Source organism: Giraffa tippelskirchi, chromosome 4, assembly GCF_054371585.1.
Source record: "Giraffa tippelskirchi isolate mGirTip1 chromosome 4, T2T-mGirTip1v1.2.pri, whole genome shotgun sequence".
Classification (NCBI taxonomy): Eukaryota; Metazoa; Chordata; class Mammalia; order Artiodactyla; family Giraffidae; genus Giraffa; species Giraffa tippelskirchi.
The window spans coordinates 10,995,522-11,019,884 of NC_137278.1; the positions used below are offsets into that span (position 1 = coordinate 10,995,522).

The 24,363-nt window shown below is 52.6% G+C and overlaps 1 protein-coding gene across 4 annotated transcripts in view; it reads right to left on the reverse strand.

The window, feature by feature from the left end:
- Positions 1-23,934, reverse strand: part of OLFML2A (olfactomedin like 2A) — a 28,815-nt gene extending 4,881 nt beyond the window's left edge. The window contains exons 1-7 of one of the 4 annotated variants that reach the window (XM_081588615.1): positions 23,663-23,934; positions 16,160-16,423; positions 9,273-9,380; positions 6,233-6,442; positions 3,923-4,169; positions 1,545-1,781; positions 278-463 (exon numbers count right to left, since the gene is read on the reverse strand). In XM_081588615.1, coding sequence (XP_081444741.1) covers positions 278-463; positions 1,545-1,781; positions 3,923-4,169; positions 6,233-6,442; positions 9,273-9,380; positions 16,160-16,423; positions 23,663-23,779 — 1,369 coding nt within the window. In that variant the 5' untranslated portion in view covers positions 23,780-23,934. Of the gene's footprint in view, positions 1-277; positions 464-1,544; positions 1,782-3,922; positions 4,170-6,232; positions 6,443-6,727; positions 8,144-9,272; positions 9,381-16,159; positions 16,424-17,125; positions 17,265-23,662 lie in introns of those variants that run through there. The other 3 variants (XM_081588616.1, XM_081588617.1, XM_081588619.1) reach the window with 3 other exon arrangements.
- Between the last annotated feature and the right edge of the window lie 429 nt (positions 23,935-24,363).

Sequence of the window (24,363 nt, forward strand, 5' to 3'; positions counted from 1 at the left end):
TTAGCACATAATAAGCGCTCAGCAAGTGCTGCAAACAAGATGGACGTGGTCTTGCCCTCGTGAGTGTCATTTACTGTCAAGGGTAACAGTACTCAGAGTTTCCACTTAGGGGGTGCCCCCAGACTTCCCTTCTTGGGGTGGCTGACCATTCAGAGCTAGGCCAAGCTGGGGAAGCCTGGACCACAGGAAACCACAAGGCAAACAAGGGCCATGTCTCCAGGGAAACCCTCCCTAGGCTCCCCAGACCTGGCCCCTTCCCATCTCAGGAGTCCCCCACCTTGCTTGAAGTTTTCTAGATTGCGGAATTCCACCAGGCTGTTTCCATAGTAGTAGTTGGTGACATAGATCCTGTCATCCCTGGCAGCGGGGTCCTTCATCCAGGCTCCCTCGTGGCGCCCATAGCTGTGGTGTCTCACAGGGGGGTCCACGGCTCGGAGGGTGCCCTCACAGCTTGCCGCTCTGCCTGTAGGGAGCAAGGGGTGCAGCGTTTGACACCCACACCCACAGGCCCTGAACCAAAGCAACGGTCCTGGGAACGTTATCTGGGTCTTTCTTAAATCCCCTCTGAGATTTTGTTTGTAGCCTTATTATTATTATTTTTTCTTTCTTCATAATCAAAGCAATGTCTCCTCATTGTAGAAAACAGAATATTCAGAAAAGGAAAAGGTAGAAAATAAAAATCATTCAAAATTCTGTTATTCAAAGAAATTTTTAAACATTTTGTATTTCCTTCCTTTTCTTATTTTCTCTGCATGTACAGTCATGCAGAAATACTTAAAAAGCACCATCATTCTTCTGAATATACAGTTTTATGTATCCTGTTTTTTTCCCTCCACTGAGCAATCTCTCACATCATTACATGGCCTTTTAATGATGTGATTTCAAGGTTCCACCAGACAGCCAGACAGCTGTGCCACTGAATTAATTTAACCAGTCCCCTCAGTGTTAGACTTTGAGATTATTTTCAGTTTTCTGACATTAGAAATAAATAGGCCACAAGGAAACCAGTTAAGCTGTAGCTGCTATCCACATATCTGATGGATCCTTTAGGAAAGATTCCTAGAAGTGGAAGGCACATGGACCAAAGTAGGGAATGGTTTTAAGGCTTGTTATCACAGGCAGCCAAGATGTCCTCCAGAAGGATGGGCTCGATGACTTAATTAGGAAGATTTCTACCTAAGACATAAGCCGAAACTACAAACCGGGACATAAAAAACAGGGCCAGAGACTGGACAGAAGAAATCCAGAAGTAAAAATAGTTGCTGGATTTGATGATGGGATTCTAGGTGATGTTTGAAGAAGAATTTGATGAGAACACTATCTGTTTCCCCGTAAATGTGGTCAGGCTTTTCCTACAAAGATCAGATAGCCAACATTTTAGACTTTCCAGACCACATATTTCTGTTCCATATTCTTTTTTTTTTTTAAAACAACCCTTAAAATATGTAAAAACTATTCTTAGCTCAAGGGCTGTACAAAAGCAGGCTGCAGGTTGTATTTGGCCTAGGGGCAGTACTTTGCTGACCCCTGTGAGGGTTACTAACCTTGACTGGGGACTTCTGGGCGTGGAGGTGGCTCGGTGGGCAGGGGACTGGTGGTGGGAGTGGGGGTGGGGGTGGGGGTGGGGGTGGGATCCGAGGCAGGGGTGCCAGGGGCCAAGTCCGCTCCCTCAGAGGCCTGGGGCGCAGCCTCCTCATGCTCTGCTGAGTTGGGCTCAGGAGGCCGGCCCTCCACCCTGGGCGGCAGCTGCTCCAGCCAGGAAGTGCCCTTGAGGGTGTTGTCTGTGGAGAGAAGACCCCATGTTCATATCCGAGCAGCACCCACCACTGCCCAGGATCCTCCCCAGGCCCAGCAGGCTGCTAGTGCTGGGGCCATGGGGAGAGGTGGGGGTGGCCCCTGAAGAGTGAAAAGCCTTGAAAAGTGGGAAGTGGGGAGGGCGTCATGGTCAGAAGACTGGCTGCAAGCCCCTCAGGTGAGTGGCCTTGGCCAAGTCCCCTGCCTTGGTGGGCCTCAGCTTCCCCTCCTGGGAAATGAGAGCCGTGAGGTCTACCACATTGAGCTGTTGTATTGATTAGACAAAAATGTATACGAGACATTTGCACAGATCCTGGCAACTATGAGGTGCCGGACCTAAGACCCCTTTCCCTCCTAAAGAAACACTTGGTACCAATGTTTTCATTTTCTGGATCCAATTTCAGGAGGCAGGAACCCCTGCTCCCGTATTACAGACGTTGTCTTTGTCTGGAACTACCCTCTAGTTTCTCTCATCCGGGATTTGACACCGCAGGTAGGGCAGAGCAGGTGTAGCCAGCTTCCCACCACCTCTGGACCCCAGGTCTCTGTCCCCTTGTTCATCTCTTAACTCCCATCTCTCAGCTTGCTTGCCCTCCCTTCTTCTTCCACCCCTGCTGGCATGGGCTGTGCTGACAGGGACTTCTTCAGCTCCCTGGAACTGGTCAGGGTCATCCCCGGGTCATCCCTGACCCACACTCCCCTGGGTTGGAATGGTTGGGGTCTGGGCAGGGAAAGCAGTAAGACTCGGTGGCGCAGAGCAGGGGACAAAAATGCTTCAGCTTCTGGGTTGCAGTCCCAACTCGCTGCAAAACCTGGAGGCGGTCACATCACCTCTCTCAGCTTGTTTCCTCTCCTGGATCAAGTGCGACAGCACGTGTGCAAGGATTCAAAGCTGTGATACCAGAGACAAAGGAATTGTGCTGTCGCTACTGTAGTGGTAGGGCCCCCAGATCCGTACTGAGGCTCATGTGACTTCTACCTTGTCTCTTCCTGCTGGGCTTCCTCTTTGCACAGGGTGTAGCCAGGCCCCACTGGGGAGCAGCCCCTGGAGTCTCGAGGGAATGAAGGCACACCCTCTGGTCAGCAGGCCTTAGCAGGCCTCAGCAGGGCCCAGCCTTGGCACCCAGCCAGGGCAGGGCTTGTTCCCACAGGCCTCACTGGCAGAGTCAGATGCCTGCAGCTGTTTGTGGGCAGGGCCCTGGCCAGGAGTCAGCAGCTCTACACGGTGGCCAGGCTGAACTGGCAGGACTCACAGCTGGCAGCTGGCACCAGGAGCTAGGAGAAGAGGCCCCTGAGATCTGAGAGACCAAGAACTGAGGGGCTCTTGGGAGACTGGTCCCTCACACTTCCACTCCTGGCCCCCTTGGGCATGGGCTAGGCAGAAAGCCTCAGTGGAGGAGGTGATCAGCAAGACCCAGGAAGGGGAAGCAGGCTGGGGACACCTCTCGGGGACATCAGACGAGAGCAGGCATCTGGGGAGGAGCTCAGAGGGAGGATCAGGACCACACTAGTGGGGATGGCCCAGAAATCTGGGAACTCTTGGAACTTTCGTCTCTTGTTTTTTGATTAATTATTTCGTTGCATCTCACCGTGATCTGGTAGGGAGCTGTAAGAAAGAGACAAGAATCTGTGGGCTCTTCTTTAGGGGGAAAAGAGTGGGACGTGCTGGAGAGGTCATTCACTCCAATGGCAATCTGGGTGTGGGAGGTGCCGCAGAGGCCCTGGGGCACTTCCCAGAACCCTGGCCTGGCCCCTGCGTTCTCCCGCCCTGAGAGCCAGCTGCTTGGTTATGTGTGTGCTTTTCCCCACTAGGCTATGAGCTTCATGTTCAGCATAATGTCTGGAAGATACAGCACACACATAGTGAACTTTCAGCACAGGTTTCAGGGAAGGAGGAAAAGTCCAGGGAGAGTGGAGACAGCTAGAAATACTGCAGGGGTGCTTCGTGTTGATTTTATCATTTCATCCCCACCCAACAACCCCAGGAGGGGGATTATCCCATTGTGTGGATGAGCAAAGGGCACCAACAGGTAAACTATGGAGCTGAGATCTGGGGCAGTCTGCAGAAGAGATCCTGGGTCCCTGTACTGCCCCTACTCCCCAAGGTTCCAATCTTCCTCCAACTCACCAGCCATGGCCTCGGTCGCGTCCTTCCTGCCTGCCTTGTAGTAGGTGATACCTCGGATCACGGCCTGCTGCTGGGCCAGGGCCCGGGGCTTGGCTGTGGGATGGGGGAATCTGCCTTTGCCCTCCTTCTTCAGCCTCTCCACCTTCAGCAGCTTCTCCTTAGGAGGTTTTGAGAGGCCCTTGTCAACAAAGCTCTTCTGCATGCTGCCATATTTGTTGTTGTCTTTGCCTTTCCCTCCAGCTGTGTCCTGGGGGAGAAGGGTAGTCTCAGACTTGGAGGGTGGTAGAAGGGATGTTTCAGGGGGTCAGGGAGGCTCAGCCTGTGGGGGCTGATAGCAGTCATGTGGCTCCAGGCCCAGTGTCCCAGGTGCTCATGAATTCACAGCTCTTCTCCCATAGTGGTGACATCCATGACCAGGGTGTGCCTTGGTTTCCCCACTCAGCTCTCTAGTTCCCCGGTAGGCTTGAAGCCCAGTCTGATAGGTTAGATTCCTGTTCCACTTCCCAATTCCTGTTCACTCTGCCTGGGGGGTAGACTGCAATGGTCAGCTCCCCAGGGAGGTCAGCCTCCCATCCATCTGTCTCACTCATTGGTCTTTGTGTGTGTGCAGGGAGAGGTTCTCAGGCCCTCCTGACTAATTCATCTCACTGTGCCTGGAATTTTCCCAGTTAGCACTGAAAGTCCTGTATCCTGGGAAACCCTTCAGTCCTGGGCAGATTGGGATGGTTGGTCACCAGGGCATTGACCTTAGGGCATGCTGTTTCTAACATTTTAAGAATTTTGTTATTTTGGCTTCCTTTTAAACGCCTCTGATGCTGGCTTGGCACGCGAACACACGGCCTGTGACATCACCCATTGTTAGGCAGGATCTCCAGGAGATACAGCAAGGACGGTATCTAGACCTTTTGTGCCACTGCCCCAAGAGGACTCATTCTGGCTCTGGAACTGGCACGGGATGAGCAGGAAGCCAGCTCTGGGCCGAGGCACCAGGCTTCTTCCCTGCTTTATCAGCATCTAGGTGGTCCTTGCTGCAGACACAGATGGTTCCATCATCAAAATGTCAGCATGGGAGGCCGAGGGGTGGAAAGGAAGAGCGTGGGCTTGGCCGTCACTCAGGACCGGGTTCCATCAAGGCCACCTTCTCCGAGTGACCCTGCTCCATATTTCCTCATCTGCCAAACTGGCAACGAGCATACATCCTCACAGGTCTTGTGGGCTTTGCTGAGATAATGTCTGTGAAGACGTCAGTTGCCTTCTTCCCCCACTCATCAAAAAACAAGGCCGCTGTGGGAGCAGTGGGGGCTGTGTCCTGCACGTGGTGACTGGTCAAAGGAACGAATGGAACTAAAGTCTAGTCTGTGCTCCATCTGCCAAGGCACATTCCTGGTGTGTGTCAGTCATAGGAAGGAGCCTTCGGATAATTTATCCACCCAAAGAGGACCCTCCTTTTTTTTTTTTTAAACTTGTTTTGGCTGCCCTAGGTCTTCATTGCTGTCTTAGCAATGAAGAACAAGGACTTAGCAGTTGCTGTCTTTGAGCTTAGTTGCAGTATATGGGATCTTAGTTCCCCAACCATGGATGGAACCCAAGCCCACTGCATTGGGAGCTCAGAGTCTTATCCACAGGACCAGCAGGGAGGTCCCTCCCCCTTCTAATTTATCTGACCAGTGGGACAGTCTTCTCTGCAATCTGTCTGGCTAGAGGAGAGCTTTTTTCAAATTTGCCCAAAGGGGTGTTGTATGTCATGGATGGCTCTGCCTGGTGACAAAAGCAGTGACTTTGCTCGCTTTGGGAGCTGAGTTTGAAGATGGAAGGGTGGGTGTTTGCTGCAGGTCTCTGCCCCACAATCAATCGGTTTCATGAAGAAGTGGTATTAGTCGGCTTCGGTCCCGGAGGCATTGCCCACATATACCCCCTGCCCCCCCAGCAGAACTGATGCAGCCAGGGGCCCAGCCACAGCAGGGGAGGTTACAAGTGGTTTTGCTGCAGGTGACTTGGTTCCCCCAGGACCAGGCAGGGAGGGTCACCTCTGCAACCTTGTCCCCACTAGTTTATAACCAGGAGTGAGAATACTGCCAAACACCTGGCTCAGGAGCCCCATGTCTGCTCCCAGCTCACCTGTGTTGACTGCTTACTGGGCAGCAGGCACCTCCTTGTCCCCACCCTGCCAGGGACTCTCCCAATGGGCCAGCCCTCAGCCCCAACCCACGACCCCAAACCCCCATCCAGCTGGCCCTCAGGGCCGAGGTTCCGGAACACTGTGCTCCCAGCCCACCCACCTCTGGCCCCGTCACCAGAGCCTGGTGTCACCTGAGCCTTGCTGCCGGTGCCGGCGGCTGGGGCGGCGGCGGGCACCGTGGCCGTGTCCTTCTGCAGCAGCTGGAGGCCCAGGCTGGAGAGCTCCTTCTTGATGCTCATCATGATGGCCGAGTGGTTCTCGTAGCGCCTCAGCTGCTCGCTGAAGTGGCGCATGCTCTCCCTCACCACCTCGTTCTCCCGGCTCAGGTTGGCCTTGATGCTCTGTGGGGGTGGGACTCGAGGTCTTTCCAGTCTCCGGGCTATCTCCCACCCTGGGGCACACCCCAGCTTCTGCCATCAGGCTTTGCCAACCCAGTCTCCCGTGCAGGGCCCAGGGGAATGGGTGGGGCAGCACCCAAGAGCAGGGGTGAAATAGAACATGTTACTCAGAGTCCCTGTAGTTATTAATTTTAATTTAAAAACTGCATAAATGGACAAATAGAAAATATGGTCATAGTACTAAATTAAAGGATACAAATGGATAGAAAATCTATGCCTCCCACCCACCTGTTTCTGGGTTAATTGTGATGGCGTTCTTTCTTTTCTCTTTTGTTTTTCTTGGCCACGCTGCATGGCTTGCGGGATCTTACTTCAGACACTGAACCCCCATCAGACACTGAACCCTGGCAGGGATCGAAGCCCTTGGCAGTGAAAGCTCAGCGTGCTAACCACTGGACTGCGAGGGAATTCCTCTTCTTCTTCCCTCCCTCCTTTCTTCCTTCATTTCCACTTTGCTTTCTCCCTTGAGTCTATTTATGGAACTCTTGCACATCTGTGTATATAGTGCTCCTCACACCTTCTACTGACCACACAGTCCGCCACTGTCTGGATGGACCAAAATGTATTTAGCCAGTCCTTTATGGATCCACCTTTTAAGCTGCTACCCATCTTTTGCTACTTTAAAATTACCTTTTAAATTCACAAGTAATACATAAATATCCCCTTTTTATAAAATAAACAAGGAAACTCTTTGGGGTTTTGCTATGGCTTCTGATTTCTTCCTAGTCTCCAAGTCTCCAGCTTTTCTCCTGGTCTTGTTGGCTCCACCCACAGCACCAAGCCCCGTCTTTACCCCTACTCTGCTTCTCCTGTCCTGCCTCATTGTCTCCCTCCTGCTGTGGACACTGCCTGGCTTTAGCAGCCCCTAGCCCCACAGGCTTCCCTGGTTTTTCAGATGGTAAAAAATCTGCCTGCAATGCAGAAGACCCAGGTTCTATCCCTGGCTTGGGAAGATCCCCTGGAGAAGGGAATGGCAAACCCACTCCAGTATTCTGGCCTGGAGAATTCCATGGACAGAGAAGCCTGACGGGCTACAGTCCATGGGGTCACAAAGAGTCAGACACAGCTGAGCAACTAACACACACACACAGCCCCCCTCCCACGTGGATCACAGGGAAGACAGAAGGCAAACCATGTAAGGCAGCTTTCTCAACCTCAGCACTATTGACATTTGTGTGTTGTGGGACTGTCCTGCATTGTAGGATGTTTAGCAGCATCCCCAACCACTGCCCACTAGAACCAACAGCATTCGCCACCCACTTCCCCCAAATTGTGACAACCAGAAATGCCTCCAGATACAGCCAGCTGTCCCCTGGGGAGCAAAATCATGCAGGGCTGAGAACCACTGGCATAAGGGAAGAAAGCAGAGGGAAGCTGGGACCCCCAAAGTGCTGCCTGACCTCCTGTGTTTTTCCCTTAGGCAGAGGGAGCCAGCTCCTCCTGAGGCTGTTCTCTCTGTCTCCTCCCAGTGTTAGCAAGAAACTTCTTTTGTTTTCCACAGCTATCACTTTGTGAACAGAAGCAAAGCAAAGATAATGCAAAACAGACGATAATTTAAAAATCATTTCTTCGTGGCTGCGGAAATCATTGTCTGGCTCCTCCAGATTGTCTGGCTCACAGTTACGTGAAGTGAGTTAACATTTCCTAAGATTACAAGAGGAAAGAAAGGTCAAAGCAGAACTGTAGAACCAGCAACAGGAGAGCCTGGCACGTAGTATGCACAGGAAATACTAGGGCACAGTAGAAATTCAACAACTGTTATTATCTTTCTCCCGTGCTGGCACAAAAGAGATACTCACCAAATAATCTTCGCATAATTAAGGCCACCGTGACCCCAGACTTTGGGGTCCATAGGGGTTAATCGGGGCTTCCCGGTGGCGCTAGTGGTAAAGAACCTGCGTGCAATGCGGGAGACCTGGGTTCATCCCTGGGTCAGGAAGATCCCCTGGAGAAGGAAATGGCAACCCACTCCAGTATTCTTGCCTGGAGAATCCCATGGACAGAGGAGCCTGGCAGGTTATAGTCCATAGGGTATCAAAGCTTTGGACATGACTGAAGTGACTTAGCACGCATGCATACAAGGGGTTAATCTCCCCTTGTCAGGCACAGGATGCCCAGGTGCCCCCCTCCCGCTGGAAAGGAAGCCAGGAAAGGAAGCCCCTCACGCCCCTCTTGGCAGCTGCATATCCCCATACTCTCAGCAGCCCAGCAGGGACCGGATGCAGGAAACAGGCGGAGGCCAGGCTGTGCCAGCAGAGACGCAAACCTCAAACCTGAACCTCCACGCTCACTCAGCTGTGCCCCTGTCCTCAGGGGGCGGTGTCTGCCAGCCACCAACCCCTCCGGAACATTTGCCCCGACCAGGAGAAGACACGCAGCACCTCGGTCTCCATGGTAGGTGGATCCTTGAACAGCCATGCTGCCTTGGGCCTGGGCCCAGTAGGCTTGGCCAGTCCTTCACAACACTCGTGTTTCATATGAATGGTCGCCCCAGACTTGTGCCTTGGTCTTGGTGAACTGAGGGTGGCTACAAGTTCCAGCCCCCTCCACACCCCTTTCACACAACCAGCAGGCGCCTCAGTTTCTCCACCCAGCCCTCCAGCTTCCTGTAGGCCCTCGAGGCCCAATCAGATATCTTCCTCAAAGGCTGAACCCTGTGGCCTGCATCTCCTTTTCCAAGCTCCCTCCTGGAATCCAGCTTCTAACAGCCACCAAGGTCCAGACAGAACTGCCCAGGCAGCAGCCTGGCCACTGGCTCGAGCCCTGCCCTTACCTCTTCCAATGTGTTCATCTGGGAAGCCACCTTGTGGACGTAGGCGTGCACTTTCATGAGGTCCATGCTGTACAAGGTGCCCTCTAGGAGATCTACCATGGACTGCAGCTGCCGGGGAAGGGTGAGAGTTAGGGAAAAGGCACAGCACGCGGCCAGGCACAGAGGTTTCTCTGGTGTGAACCCCAGAGCCTCAGAGTGGTCTACTTGACTAGACCAAGCCAGCTCATAATCATAAGCAAAGCTCTTTCAAATTGCCAACATTCATTGGCAGAAAAAGCAAGGGGATTCCGAAAAAACATCTACTTCTGCTTCACTGACTATACACTGACTGTGTGAATCACAACAAACTGTGGAAAATTCTTAAAAGAGATGTGAATACCAGACCACCTTACCTGTCTCTTGAGAAATCTGTACGCAGGACAAGAAGTAACAGTTAGAACTGGACATGGAACAATGAACTGGTTCAAAATTGGGAAAAGAGTACGTCAAGGTTGTATATTGTCACCTTGCTTATTTAACTTGTATGCAGAGTACATCATGTGAAATGCCAGGATGGATGAAGCACAAGCTGAAATCAAGATTGCAGGGAGAAATATCAATAACCTCAGATACGTAGCTGATGACAGAAAGTGAAGAGGAACTAAAGAGCCTCTTGATGAAGGTGAAAGAGGAGAGTGAAAAAACTGGCTTAACACTCAACATTCAAAAAACTAAGATCACGGCATCTGGTCCCATCATGTCATGGCAAATAGACGGGGAAAAAATGGAAACAGTGAGATACTTTATTTTCTTGGGTTCCAAAATCACTGTGGATGGTGACTGCAGCCATAAAGTTAAAGAAAAGCTTGAAAGAAAAGCTATGACCAACCTAGACAACATATTAAAAAGCAGAGACATCACTTTGCTGCAAAGGTCCGTATAGTCAAAGCTATGGTTTTTCCAGTAGTCATGTATGGATGTGACAGTTGGACCATAAAGAAGGCTGAGTGCTGAAGAATTGATGCTTTTGAACTGTGGTGCTGGAGGAGACTCTTGAGAGTCCCTTGGACAGCAAGAAGATCCAACCAGTCCATCCTAAAGGAATTCAACTCTGAATATTCATTGGAAGGACTGATGCTGAGGCTGAAGCTCCACTACTTCAGCCACCTGATGCGAAGAGCTGACTCATGGAAAAGACCCTGATGCTGGGAAAGATTGAAGGCTGGAGGAGAAGGAGATGACAGAGGATTAGATGGCTGGATGACATCACCGACTCAATGGACATGAGTTTGAGCAAGTTCCAGGAGATAGTGAAGGACAGGGAAGCCTGGCGTGCTGCAGTTTATGGGGGTTGCAACGAGTTGGACATGACTAAGCATATTCCACATATGGCAGGCACTGTGTCAGGGCCTGAATGAACCACTTCACTTAATCCATAACAAGCCCAAGGACAGTGGAGCAGTGGACACTGAAGGAGCTCTATCCACATCCCCTGGATCCCTACTTCTGTTTCTCGTGCCCAACCCTGGCTTCCACGTGCCTCCCTTTTAACAGCCTGTATCTGACTCTCTTCAAAGAGCCACTTTGTCCCTCAAAGTGTTTGGGAGTGTGTATCCTCCTGGGGCAGTCTGCAGGCAATGGCTGACTGGTATGGACATCTAGAAGCCAGCATCCTAGCCTCGCAGGACAAGTGAGCTGCCACTCATACTCCAGCATCCCCTGCAGCTGGGGCTGGCACTTGGCCTGAAACTGTGCCCCTACTGGGCTCCTTTCCTTCCCCCTCCCTCCCCAGCCCTCCTGCTGCTTCATCTGCTTCAGTATCAGTTCCTCCTGGGAGCACTTTCATAATAAATCAACTGCACACAAGAGTCTGCTTCTGGGCACCCGACCTATGATAAGGTTTGGAGGTCTTTTATCTCTGTCGTGCAGATCGGGAAGCTGCTGCTTAGAGAGGTGAAGTCAAGGCCCCCGGCTATTAAATGGTGGAGCCAGAAGCAGAGCCCAGATTGGTATAAACCAAAACCTCTTTCCCATCATGCTTTACTGCGCCTGTCTCTGTTCAGATGGGGAAACTGAGGCCAAGAGATGGGGAGGGGCTTGCACAACCAGTCAGTAGCAGATGCCGCATCTCCCTTGCCCAGTTCACGGCTCTCCCCTCAGCTGCCCATCTCCATCCCCTCTCTGTCACACCTCATCAGGACATGATCCTTCCCTCCAGATGGCCAGGATGCCAGTGAGAGTGTCAGGGAAACCTTGGCACAAAAGGCCAGTTGGGAAATCAGCTTTCCCTTGCCTCTAGTGGGCAGTTCCTCCAGTCCACCCCCTGTATGCATTCTCGGGGCCTGAGCAGTCCGGTGCTCCTGTTTGCCCTTGGCCAGCTGTTTCCAGCAGTTTTACTCCCACTCTCCCAGGGGTGTTCAAGCTGTTTTAAGCCAGAGAGTTCTTCTCTGAGTAGACTCTGATCTCGAAAACAGAAAAAGAGGGACTCTGGTGGAAGCAGGAATATAGCCCTGAGCCTTCTCTGCTTCCGCACAACCTTGTTCAGCCTTGGAAGGGTTGCATGTTGCCCCCAGGGCTCTGTGGAGTTCAGTTTCAGAACTGTGCACGTAGATGCTCCTGGATCCCAGCTTCTCTCTGGAGGTGGGCAGCAGGGAAATGGTGCAGAGCAGTACTGTCTGGACAGGGCTCAGCTCAGAGTGGGTGCATAGCAAGGGCTTCGTGAATACCAGTGATGAGTACCATTCCAGGAGGCTAAATGGGACCTCCCAGCTTCACTTCTGTTGCCTTCAAGGCCACCCAAACTGGCTTCCCGAAGCACAACTTTGACCATGGGTCTCTCCCCTGCCAGATGGCTTGCTGTGGCTCCCCACTGCCCAGGTGTGGCTTCTAATCTCCTAAGCCTGGCACTCAAGGTTGCTTCGATTTGCCCCTACCATCTTCTTTGGCCTCAGCAAATGTTCACTCTGGCCCAGCCATTAAGGACAGTGACGACAATACAGACACGAGCTTCCGTGATCCTTCATAGGCTGTCAAGGAGTGCAGAGTGTCACAGAGGTGTCCGGATCAGGGAACACAGATGGAAACACATACAGGAGCCCAGGTCATTAACGGTGGGGCACTGACCTTGTCTGGCAGTGGGTGTGGATTGGTAAAGTCTGCCAGGAGGAAGTTTGAACTGAACTTTGAAGGAGAAGCATCAATTCAGCAACAATGGCCGGAGACAGACATTCCAGGCCAAGGGAACAGCTCGTGCAAAGAGCTGAAGGTGTGAAGACTCATGGCGTATTTGAGCCAAGCTACTCAAAGTGTGATCTGCAGAGCAGCGCCGTTCCCAGTCCAAGCTGTTCATTACCAGTCTGTGATTAAATAATTATCCAAAGCGAGAGTATACTTTCATAAAATTTCAGAGCCATTCAACAGAAAAATTTTATATCTGTGGACTCTACTAATACAATACTGGACTTGTATTTTGGGTTTTTGTTTATATTCCATTTCATTTTTCTAACAACTAATTTTATAGTATTTTACAAAATATTAGCTCTTGACAGATCTTTTAAAAACTGGTCTTTCACCACATGTAGTTTGAGAAGCACAGTGTGGAACTGACTGGTGGCTAGTAAGGCTGGAACAGACAAGGGCGAGGAGATACCCTGGGTCATACCCACTCTACTTACTCTCACCCAGCCCGTCTTTATTGCTGCTCTGCCTGAGGGACTCCTACACATCCCTCGATGCCCAGCTCTAATGTTACCTCCTCCTCAGGACTACCACAGTCCCTGGGATGTCGCTTAGTCTAGCACTGACTACCTAGTCATTATTGGGATCAGGAGCTGTGTCCCCACAGGACTGGGATTTCTCAAGGGTGGGGCCACGTCTAGTTCATGTCCAGAAGGAAAGGGAGTGAAGAGGTCAGAAACACGCTCCCCGCTGCAGACAACCTCCCCAAGAAAGGGGATCTAGAATCCCATTCTTCTTCCTCGGAGCCATGCAACTAAGGTCAAGTAACAGCTGCAGTTCTTAGCTTGAGGGGAAGGGTTGGGGTAGAGACAAGGAGTGGGTATAGGTGGGTATGCTCTGTCGTCCTCCACAGTTTCTCCTAACCTCTTTTCCTGGGGTGGTGGTGGGGTACCCACGGAGGAAGGCAGAGCCACGCGAAATGAGAGAGGCCTCAGCCCCTGTCTTGTACTGCTTCTGTCCATGGCTCCTCTTGGGGCTCTCTGGGTACCTCTCAGGCCCTCACTCTTGCTCCTAACGAGTCTAGGAGGCAGAGTATCTTCTCTGGGCTCTTCCTACAATCCCACCTGTTGGGTTAATCCCACCACTGCCCCACTCCAGTCCTCTAAGGCTGAATAAAAAGTCCCACGGCTGCTGTGCACTGATGGAGAAGGAAATGGCAACCCACTCCAGTACTCTTGCCTGGAGAATTCCATAGACAGAGGAGCCTGGTGGGCTGCCGTCTATGGGGTCACACAGAGTCGGACACGACTGAAGCAACTTAGCAGCAGCAGCTGTGCACTGAAAGGCCTAAGGGATAGCTCTGGGCTAAGAGAACTGCCTAGTGACCTCTCCACTGGGCAAGGGGACACAGTAGAGAATTCTTGGGTTCAAATCTCAGTGCTGCCAGTTTCTTGCTCTGTGATCTTAGGCAAGTCACAGTTCCTCTTTGGGCCTCAGATTCCTCCCCTCAAGTAAAGCTGGGAACATAAGTTCCCTCTCCAAAGGGTTGTAGCAAGGATTAAACCAGCTAGCCTTTAGAAAAAGGTTTTGTCTATCCTCATGTCCAGTATGCCTACAACTGGGTTACTGAGAAATGGATATGAGCAAAAGTTGGATTTGTTCCTGTAACTGAAGACTGGCCTATGGCTTCTGTCCCTGGAGTCTGCAGAGTGCTAGTGGATTTGGGAGACAGTGTGGTCCTGGAACTGCCAAGTTGTCAGGAAGCCACTTGGGGACTTCCCTGGTGGTACACTGGATAAGAATTGCTTGTCAATGCAGGGGACACCAGTTCAATCCCTGGTCCAGGAAGATTCCACATGCTGCAGAGAAACTAAGTAAATGTGCTATGAGCCCGCACTCTAGCCTGCAAGTTGCAACTACTGAAGCCTGAGCACCTAGAACCCATGCTCTGCAACAAGGGAAACCACCACAATGAGGAGCCCACGCACTGCAACAAAGAGTAGCCCCCACTCACCACAACTAGAGAAAAGCCCATGCAGCAACAAAGACTCATCTCAGCCAAAAATGAAAGAAAGAAAGAATTTCATTCCTTTAAAAAAAAGAGAAGCCACTTGGCCTAAAATTCAACCCCCCGCCCCCCGCAACTTTGAGAGTTCTGGTATCCATCCAGTTGTTACAAAAATAAAACTAAAAATAAAACTAAAGTTAAATTTAAAGAAAACATTTTGAGCCAAATGTTGGGAGACGATTCTTCCCAGGGCCTCTTTTCAGGTCCACGTCTTTTCTGTGTGTTTTGCCTGCAGAGGCACTGACTGTTCTTGTTCCAGGCCACCTTGTTGTAGAGTGAACAGCCTTGGAGCAGCCAGAGAATGTTTCCCTCCAGAGCAGGGAAGGTGGGTTTGGTGCTCCTTATAAGAGATTTGGATTCTCTAAGTAGAAGCTCTTCTCTTGGAAGCCATCCCACTGAATGTGCACGTGTTATCCGGCCCCCACTGCATCACCGCACAGGAAGTGAGTGGGAGAACCAGCGCAAGAAAATGGAGACATTCTGGTGACCATGAGTAATAAAGTCCTTTGTCTCTGGCTCATGTCTTCTGCCAGCGTCCATGAAACTGGCAGGCTGACTTGTTAGCTTACAAGTAGGGTAACATCTCAGTGAACGTCACAGTTCTTGACACGAAAAGGGCAAAATAGACACGTTTGGAAGAAATTATAAAAGAAACAGACCCTCTCAAAAGCCACCAAATTATCTGTGATGACCTACAGGGGTGATGGGAGGGAGACTCCTGAGGGAGGGGATACATGTGTACTTAGAGCTAATTCATGTCGTTGTACAGCAGAAACTAACACAACATTGTAAGGCAATTATCCTCCAGTTTGAGAAAAAGCCATCAAATTATCTGGGCTATTACAAAAAGGAAGACAGGAGATCAGGGTGATTTAGAATACATGCTTTGGACACAGAAGGATCTGAATTCAAATCCTAGCCCCACCAGGCCCTCCAAGGACGGAGTTCTGCATGGTGTGAATGGTACCCAGTGCCTGGCTGGCTGGGTGGACTTTCTGCTGTGATCTCCCTGTCCACGTCTATGGGTCCTGGTGGTGGGCCTGGCACAGGGCTGGGTCACCCAGAGGTGGCGCCTCTTTTTAATCTTCCCATGGTGGATGCAGGGTTATAAGCACAACATTCACATAAAAACAGGGTATAGACTTAAGGCTGCATGTCATTATGTGAGATCTTGGGCCAGTTACCTAACTTCTCCAAGCCTCAGTTTTCTCACCTATAAAATGAGGGCAAAGATCCCATATTTCACAAAATGGATTAAGAATTTAGAGAAATAATGTAGAGAAAAAAAGAGCTTTAGCACATCTGGCACGAAGGTGGTACATGAATACAGGTGCCACAAATTTAAAATGTTCTGTGGTGACAACAGATGACCTGGTTTGGGTAAAACCAGGACACTTGGCTGGATGGTAATAACACAGTAAAGGGCTGTCTTTAGGTAAACTAGCCAGAACACGCTGCCTCCATCGCTGACTGGCCCAGTGGTCTTAGGCAAAACGCGGTTTCCTCCCAGGGAGCCTCTGTTTCCTCACCTGTGAAATGGGGCGAGCACAACCCCTCTCCTAACATATGCGGCCCTCTCATTGGAGGGCCGGCCCCGCGCCAGCGCACGCTAGGTGTTGGCGCAGGAAGGGGTCCCATCCCGCCTCAACTCCAGAAGGTCTACCTTGAGGAGCTCGGGTGCCTGTTTCTTGAGTTTTTCCATCTTCCACTCGTTCTCGCAGGGGTTCAGCGAGGAGGGTGGCGCCGTGCAGGAGCAGCGGCAGTCGGTGCCGGAGCTCACCGTCTCCACCGTGTAGAAGTCCTCCACGCGCGCCCGCCCGCTGCGCACGCGGCTGCACGCGTCCTTGCTCAGAGGCCGCATGATGCACTTACAGCGGCAGTCGGAGCCCTCCGAAGTCATGCGCACCTGGTCCACATCGCCGAACACCTGCAGGAGAGGCCGTAGTGAGCTGAAGGCCGGGGCTGGGGGGAAGGGAGTGTTCCCCTCGCCTCCCCCCTTTTCCTTCAAGCCCACCCTGGGAGCCGCACACCCGGTGTCTTAAGTGTGGTCACTGGGGGCAGCAGAACTTTGAGCCTGCAAGAGTCAGCTGGGTGAGATCAGTGGCAGGCACCAGGCTCCAGCACACCAGCAGGGCCCTGGGAATCCCAACCAGCCACTACCCTAGCTGGCTCAGCCAGCCCATCCTGGGCTCCAGGCTCTCAGGGCACAGCTATTTATGACTCAGTCAACCAACCCACACCTCTGAGCTCTCACTGAAGCCACCAGGACCCAGGTGAATTCAAGGCCCCCTTGGGCTTTCTGCCAAGCCCACCCCCCACGAGCATCCCAGCATCCTCTGGGGAAGGGCAGTAGGCACTCCATTTCTGCTCTGAGCCCTCAGACACCTGTTTGAGGCCCTGGCCTCTGCCAGACTCTGGGTAGGAGTTGGAGGTGCAGAAGGAGTGGATAGAGGTGCATCCTTGACCTCCTCAGCCATAGGAGAAGTTGATGCAGTGAGCCCTGAGATCCAGAGAAAGACACTCATGAAGACTGGTCGGAGGAGGGCACTCTGGGGGACATTTCTAAGCAGGAGTAGAGCAGTCCAGGGTGAACAAGTCAGATATGCAAAGACAAGTGAGGACCGGGCACCTTGGGAGCTTGGAGGTGGTTCATTCTGGCTCGTGACTGCAGAGGGCCCGGTGGCAGGAGGTAAGGCTGAGGGAGGCAGAGCCTGACTCATGGAGGGCCCTTGAAGCTGGCTGAGGATCTGGTCTTCTTCCTGAAAACACTGGGAAGTCATGGAAGGGTTATCAGCAGGAGAGAGCCAGGGCCAGGTCTGCAGGGCACTCAGTCAGCCTGCTTTGTAGACAGACGGTGAATGGAGGAGGCAAGCCTGGGGTGCAGAGCCCAGGGAGGAGACATTTATTGAGAACTCAAAGCGCTGGGGAGGTGTGGGGCTGTGGTGAGGAGCACAGTCATGGGCCACCTACAGCTGTGTGCTCTTGGGCAGATTACTTAACCTCTCTGTGCCTCAGTTTCCTCACCTGTAAAATGAAGGTACTGCTAGTGAGTATACCTAGCAAAAGGCTGTGTGAGGACTGAGAGACAGAATACCAGGAATATGTTGTAGTTATTATTACCACCAATAATCCTGACAGGGGCTTGTTTATCCCTCTATATTTCTCCATGTGGGTACATTGGTAGATATTCTTTTTATTTATTAATTTGTTTGGCTGTGTCAGGTCTTAATTGCAGCACCCAGGATCTTCGATCTTCGTCACGGCAAGTGAACCCTTAGAAATGGCATGTGGGATCTAGTTCCCTGACCAGAGATTGAATCCTGGCTCCCTGCATTGGGAGCATGGAGTCCCAGCCACGGGACCACCAGGGAACTCCCTAGATATTCTTCGCAGTGTTCTCCAGATGCGAAAATAGCCCTGGAGCCAGCAAATAACTTGTTCAAGGGGATGAGAGCTCAACATGGGTAGACTTGCTGTCCGGCGGGGGATGATGAGGGTGGGGAAGGGGGCGCTATGGTGGAAGTTTTGTCTGGGGTCTTCTGCGGGGAAAGTGTGACCTGGGCCCTGCTGGGCAATTCTCTGAGCCCATGAGCACTGACAGCCAGGCTCAGATGCTGTATATTCTTTAAATCGCCGCTAGTGCAGTAAGTCAGCCTTTGCTCTGAGACTTCTGGGCCCCCTTCCCAGCTCTGCTGGAACCCCTAGTTACCCCCACCCACTCCCCCAGGTGGGGCGAAGAGCCCAGCAAGTGGATGTGGGTGTGTTCTGTGTGGCCAGGCCAAAGAGGCCTCTTCCTGGGGACTCACCCATAATCCAACACCCATCCCCACCAGCAGCGGCCTCCACATGACTGCAACATTCCTTCCCTCCTCAGATGAGGTGCTACGTCCTGATGGGGGCGGCCAAGGCCCTGACACAGGCCAGGAGGCAGGAGTCGGAAGAGGGCCTCCGCTCCAGCCCCAGCTGCCAGGAGCCTAGGGCAGGGCCCCGCCTCCTGTGGTCACAGTGTCCTGTGGGGCTTGACTGGAGGCAGCAGAGCCTCATGGAAAGGAGCCAGGCCTGGGCTCACATCCCAGCTCCCAAATGTCCTCCCCACATGGCCCTGACCCCTCTGAGTCTCAGCCTCCTCCTCTGTAAAATGGGGAGGATAACAGTCCTTTCCCCATAAGCTTGTCCTGAGGCTGAAATGAGTCAACGCGTGCGGAGCATCTGGCATAGAACAGCTGCTCTCTACTCGCTACTGAAGTTGCTGCCAATGACCCTCTCACACGTTTGTTCGTAGTTTTCTGCCTCTTTGCTCTCACCACAACCACACATCTTGGAGGGGAGAAATCTGAGTCTCAGAGAAGGTGAGGGGTTTGCCCAGGGTCGCACAGCACAGCTTGACTCCAAAATGTAGTTCCCATGCTCTTCCTCCTACGACCACCCACAGTCACCAGGCAAGGGCTTCTCCAACAGCAACTGAGCTGGGAGAGAGATGGTGGCCCTGGATGGACCAGGCCTCAGTCAGGCAGAGGAAATGGGGCTGATCCACCTTGCCCTCAGTCTGCAGGCTGGGGTTGCTGCCAAGCAGGAAAGTCCCTGCCTCAGCCCTCATCTCTCCTGCAGCCTCACTCAGCACACACTGCTGCTAAAGCCCCCAGAAGTGTGGGTGGCTTGTGCCTAAAAAGATCCCCAGCTATTTGCAAGGAAATCCCACAATCAGAGGCCAAGAAGGCATATTTGATATTTCTGAAGAGAGATGGATACATCTGGCCAGAATGGAGAAGTGGGGTTTCAACCTAGAAAATGTTCTAGGAACAGAGCTCTGTTCTGTTCTGTTGTGTCACCTGGAGGTTGAAGCTTCCCTCTTCGCTCACGGCCAGCCCAGATTCACCAAGAGGCAGTTTCCATGTCCTCCTGCAGGCAAAGACCTCCCCTAGAGCCCATGGTCATCTGGACACTGCCTCCAGATGCACCCTGCGGGCACCCCAACTTAATCCATTCAAAACTGGGCCCACCATCTTCTCCCAAACCCATGTCTATCTACCCTCCTGCACAACTCAGGTCTTTGAGCCTCCTCCTTACTCTCACCACTCTCACCAGAATGAACCCACCAGTCATGTTCTTCTGATGTGTGTATATAAATGCTCAGTTGCGAAGTCGTGTCCAACTCTTTGCGACCCCATGGACCGTAGCCCACCAGGCTCCCCTGTCCGTGGGATTTCTTAGGTAAGAATACTGGAATAGGTTTCCATTTCCTACTCCAGGGGATCTTCTGGACCCAGGAATCGAACCTGTGTCTCCTGCATTAGCAGGCAAATTGTTTACCACTGTGCCACATGGGAAGCCCATTCTTCTGATGCTTCATCCTAAATATCTTCTATCTCAGTGGTCTCCACTCCCTGGCCACAGCCTAAGCTCAGGTTGCATTAACTGCTTAGTTAATTCAACTGCTACCCAGACAATACAGGGGGCTTCCCTGGTGGCTCAGTGATAAAGAACCTGCCTGCCAATGCAGGAGACGTGAGAGTTGCGGATTTGATCCCTGAGTGGGGAAGATTCCTCAGAGAAGGAAATGGCAACCCACTCCAGTATTCTTGCCTGGGAAATCCCATGGACAGAGGAGCCTGGCAGGCTACAGTCCATGGAGTCGCAAGGAGTAGGACATGACTTAGTGACCAAAGTAAGTAAGGTTAGTAGACCTACTTAGCAACTAAACAACAGCAGACAATATAGGGAGCCGCCTCTCTGCTGGATTAATCTTCCAAAGCTCCTCTTTGATGATCTGTTATTCTCTTGCTCCACAAATCTCCGTGAGTTCTCAGCTGGGAGATGTGCCTCAGAATTACCTGGGATGGGATAACTTGGAAAATGCAGACGGCCTGTCCTTACTCCAGGCCTGTCCTTACTCCACCTTGACGCAGACCCTCCCAGGCTCCTCAGGTATTTGGATGCCCACTAAAGGCTGAGAATCCTGGAGCCCCAGGAATTTCCAAACTCCCCAAGTTCCCTGTCTTGGATTTTTGAGCAGCCCCAACCTGACTCTTTTGAGTGTCATTGTTCACGTCTGTCAAATGGGGAGATCCCGAATGTTGTGTAAGATCTTGAATGTAAACCCTAGGCAGAGGGCTTGGCACCCAGGATATTCTTCACATGCCCCAGCCAGTAGGAGAGATGGGGCAAGACTTTCCCTGCAGAGACACCCGAAGGGCCTGGCTTGGTCCCACACTCTGTTTTGTGCAGAAGGAGGACTCCATCACTGTGCAGCCCTGGCCTGCTATGGAGCCTGTTTCCAATTACACCCACAGGCGGCAACTCCCTGAGCGGAGGAGCAGCAACACCTAAGCCTCTGAGAACGGCCTGGCCTGGAACGTCTGATCCAGCCTGGGATACCACCGCCTGCTTGTGCCAGCCCCTCCTGCTCCCCTGGCCCAGCTCCTTTAGTACCTCCTCCCTGTTCTCAGGCCTCTGATAAGCGGCAGGGCTGCCCAAAGATCCCCTTCCCACTCCTGAATGCATGCAGGAAGTGAGGTGCCAGCAGCTCTTTCACAGATGGGAAAACTGAGGTAGAGATGTGGAATTCTCAGCCACATTCCAAGGACCTACAGCAAAAAGCAGGTTTCTGGTTTTTGCTGTAGAGAGGCCTCTGGTACTGTGCCTGGGTGTCATGTGGTCACCTTACTATCCATCCTAACCTCCTCACTGGGCAGCCCCTCAGAAATGCCAGGAAGCTGTGAACGCCTCTCAACTCCAAAGCTGGACAAAGCTCTTCCTTAGATGGAAACCCCAAGTCCTGTTTAGGAGAACCTGGTTACAAACACAAAATTAAAACACGCCAAGCGAGGAGATGGCCACAAGTATTCTGGGGTTAAGTTGCCCCTGTACCCCTGAAAGTCCTGGGCAGAAGGGGAGGCCAGACCTCCCAGGAGCAGGAAGTCTGAAGTGGGGCCAACTTAACCCTTTAGGGCCCTAGACAGACTTCACTTCCCAGATTGGCCCTCCAAAGGGCTCGCCCCTCACCCTCAGAAAATAGGACGGGCTTGAAGAGGAAGGAGGATTGTTGGGGGAGGGAGGGTAATAATGAAAACAGCTCTCTCTCTCAGACCCAGCAGGAGTCTGGCTGTGCTGAGGAATGTGGAGTAAATTCACCCATCACTTGATTTTTATTTTTCCCAGCTGGGTGAGTTGTGTGGGTGGGAGGTGTCTGGGGGAGGGCTGTGCTGAGTCCCCCAGCTGTTTCATCCTCCAAACTCTAGGATGTGCCTCCCCGCCCCACCAGCCCCAGCTTGCCCTGGGACAACACACACACACACACACCCAACCTAGCAAGTGTTTGGCTGACTCACTACATAAACAGGGTGTTGTGTTTTCTTTGTCTTTGCTTTGAATGCGAGCCCTCCCCCACAAGCTCTATAGTCCTTGGCATGGCTCAGAGGATGCCCCAAACCCAGTATTCCTCCCAGCTAGAGAAATGAGAGATGGCAAAGTGCTAATCAGATTATCTGGGGTTTTTCACTCACTTGTTCCTGGACCCGACCCAGGTCAGGGAATGCTAGAAGGTGCTATATGGAAGAGAGGTTGGGAAGATGTTTTTCCGATGGGGGACCTGAGGTCCAGAAATAGGCAGTGACTTGCCCAAAGTCACACAATCTAAGAACAACAGAGGGCCAGAAAACCTAGGTTTTTTGATTCACAAACTAGCTTTCTACATACCCTAATTTCCCATCTGTAAAATGGGACTGCTACTCATTCCCTCCTTATCTTTGGAGCACATGGTCAAGACTGCAGCTCACTTGTTTGTATACCCTGAGCTGAATCTTCAAGCTGAGGGTCTGCCACTGCCCACTGCTCATATACTTACCATGTGGCTAGTGGCCTCTGCCCTTTACCTGCCTGTGGACAGGGCAGCCTCACCTCCTACCCAGGAAAGAGGCTGAAGAGACATCAACAGAAGTCACTCTTACTCTCATGCTCTGCGAGAATAAGGGCTCTACCTCCCTCCTGCCTCTCACTTTCCCCCAATCCTGACTCAGTCCTCACCAGGTCATTTCTAAAACATCCTCAAGGGGTCCCTGCTCTGACTGGCTCAAAGTGCTTCTCCTCTCTACATTCTGGATCTCACTCCCTTTTGGGGTCTCTGTGGTGATATTGGGCACATACTAGGTGCCAGAGTGGTGCTAAGCATTATCCAGGCCTGATCACTCTCATGCAGAGATCATCAACTGCAGGAAGTGAGAACTACATTATTATTCCCATATTTACAGGTCAGGAAATTGGAGGCTAAAGGCTCCAGAGAGGTAAAGGCTCAAGGTTACTTGGGTGAGAGGTGGAGGTGGGATTTGAACCCAGATCTGCTTGACATCAGAGCAGAACCTTTTAGCCACAACTGAGAACATCTTGGTCACTTCTGGGGACACGGTGTCCTCTAGAGCAGGGATCCCTGACCTCCACGATCTACTGCCTGATGATATGAGGTGAAGCTATTATAATCAATAATAATAGAAATAAAGTGCACAATTAATGTAATGTGAAAAACTGTCTTCCACGAAATCGATCCCTGGTGCCAAAAAGGTTGGGGACTGCCACTCTACAGGGTGCATCAGATTTCTGGCAGGATCACCAGAAGGCAGGAGGGACCAGCCCAGCTGGATTCACTGAGGAGGGACTCTGGGTCCCCAGTATGGCCTGAAAGTCTTCGCCCAGGGCCTGCTACAAACCTTGAAGTCGCTAGGTAGCTGTTACCAGGGGTCTGTCCCACGTGTGTCAGCCTCCCACGGAAACTTTGAGCCAGATCTCCAAGCTGCCCCTGCCCAGCGCTCCTGGGAATCACCTCCCGAGGCTGGAGACTCCATCGCCTTCTGCACTCCCTTCAAGCTCCCAGCGCCCCTTCTCCCTGGCTTCAGGGTTCCAGTACTGACCTTCTGCCCTCACTGGACTGTGTCCAGCGCCCCTTCTTGATGCTCCGGGTCCCAAACACCCCTACCATCTCCAGTGCTTCTTTCCCACGCGCTCCTGTCCTGGTGTCCCGGTCCCTGCAGCCTCCCTATTAAGCCCTAGGTCCGGTCTCGCCTGTCCTGGTCCTCGGTTCCCAGCCCCACACAGTGCCTGGTCTGCAGCCCCAGCCACAGCGCCCCCTCGCGCTCGGCTCTACGGACCTGCCCCCAGATCGCAGGGCAGCGCTTACCTTACTGTCGGCGCGCACCGGGCCCGCGCGCAGCAGCAGCAGAGGCAGCAGAAGCAGAGGCAGCGGCCGGGGCCCAAGCCGGGACCCGGGCCTGGTGGGGAGGGCGGATGCGGCCATACGGGGACGGGCACAGACGGCGGGCACCGACAGCGCGCGCGGACGCCGGGAAGCGCGGACCGCACTGCGAGCTGGGCGCCGCGGTCAGCTCTACCCGCGCGGCGTGCCCCCCGTCCGCCCGCGGCTCCCCGCCCCGCGACCCCTCCCGCGCCGCTGGGGGCGGAGCTAGGATGGAGGGGGGCACCCCACCCCGCTGGCCCGCTCCCAGCCGGGCTTCTTTGCCATTGGGCGGCTCTCCAAAGGGCATCCCTGCAAGGACACAAAAAAAGGGGTCTGGTTTGGAGCCCGCAGGAACAGCTGGAGCAGTGAAGGAGCGCGGGCTCCCCACACCGAGTGAGGCCCTGTTCTTTGAGATGTAGGACCTTGGGAGTGTCTCTTCAGCTCTCTGACCTTCACTTTCCCCGTCTGTTAAATGGGGAAAATAGTGCTTCCCTTTTGGAGTTGGTTGTAAAGTTCAGAGGAGGGATGTTTTCAGGGCACGCAAATCTTGGAGATCTCGAAACATCCCGACCGTGCCAGCTCCACCCTTCTCCTGGCTCAGAATTCTCTCTTGCGAGGTCCATTTCTTCCCCTCTCCGAGATCC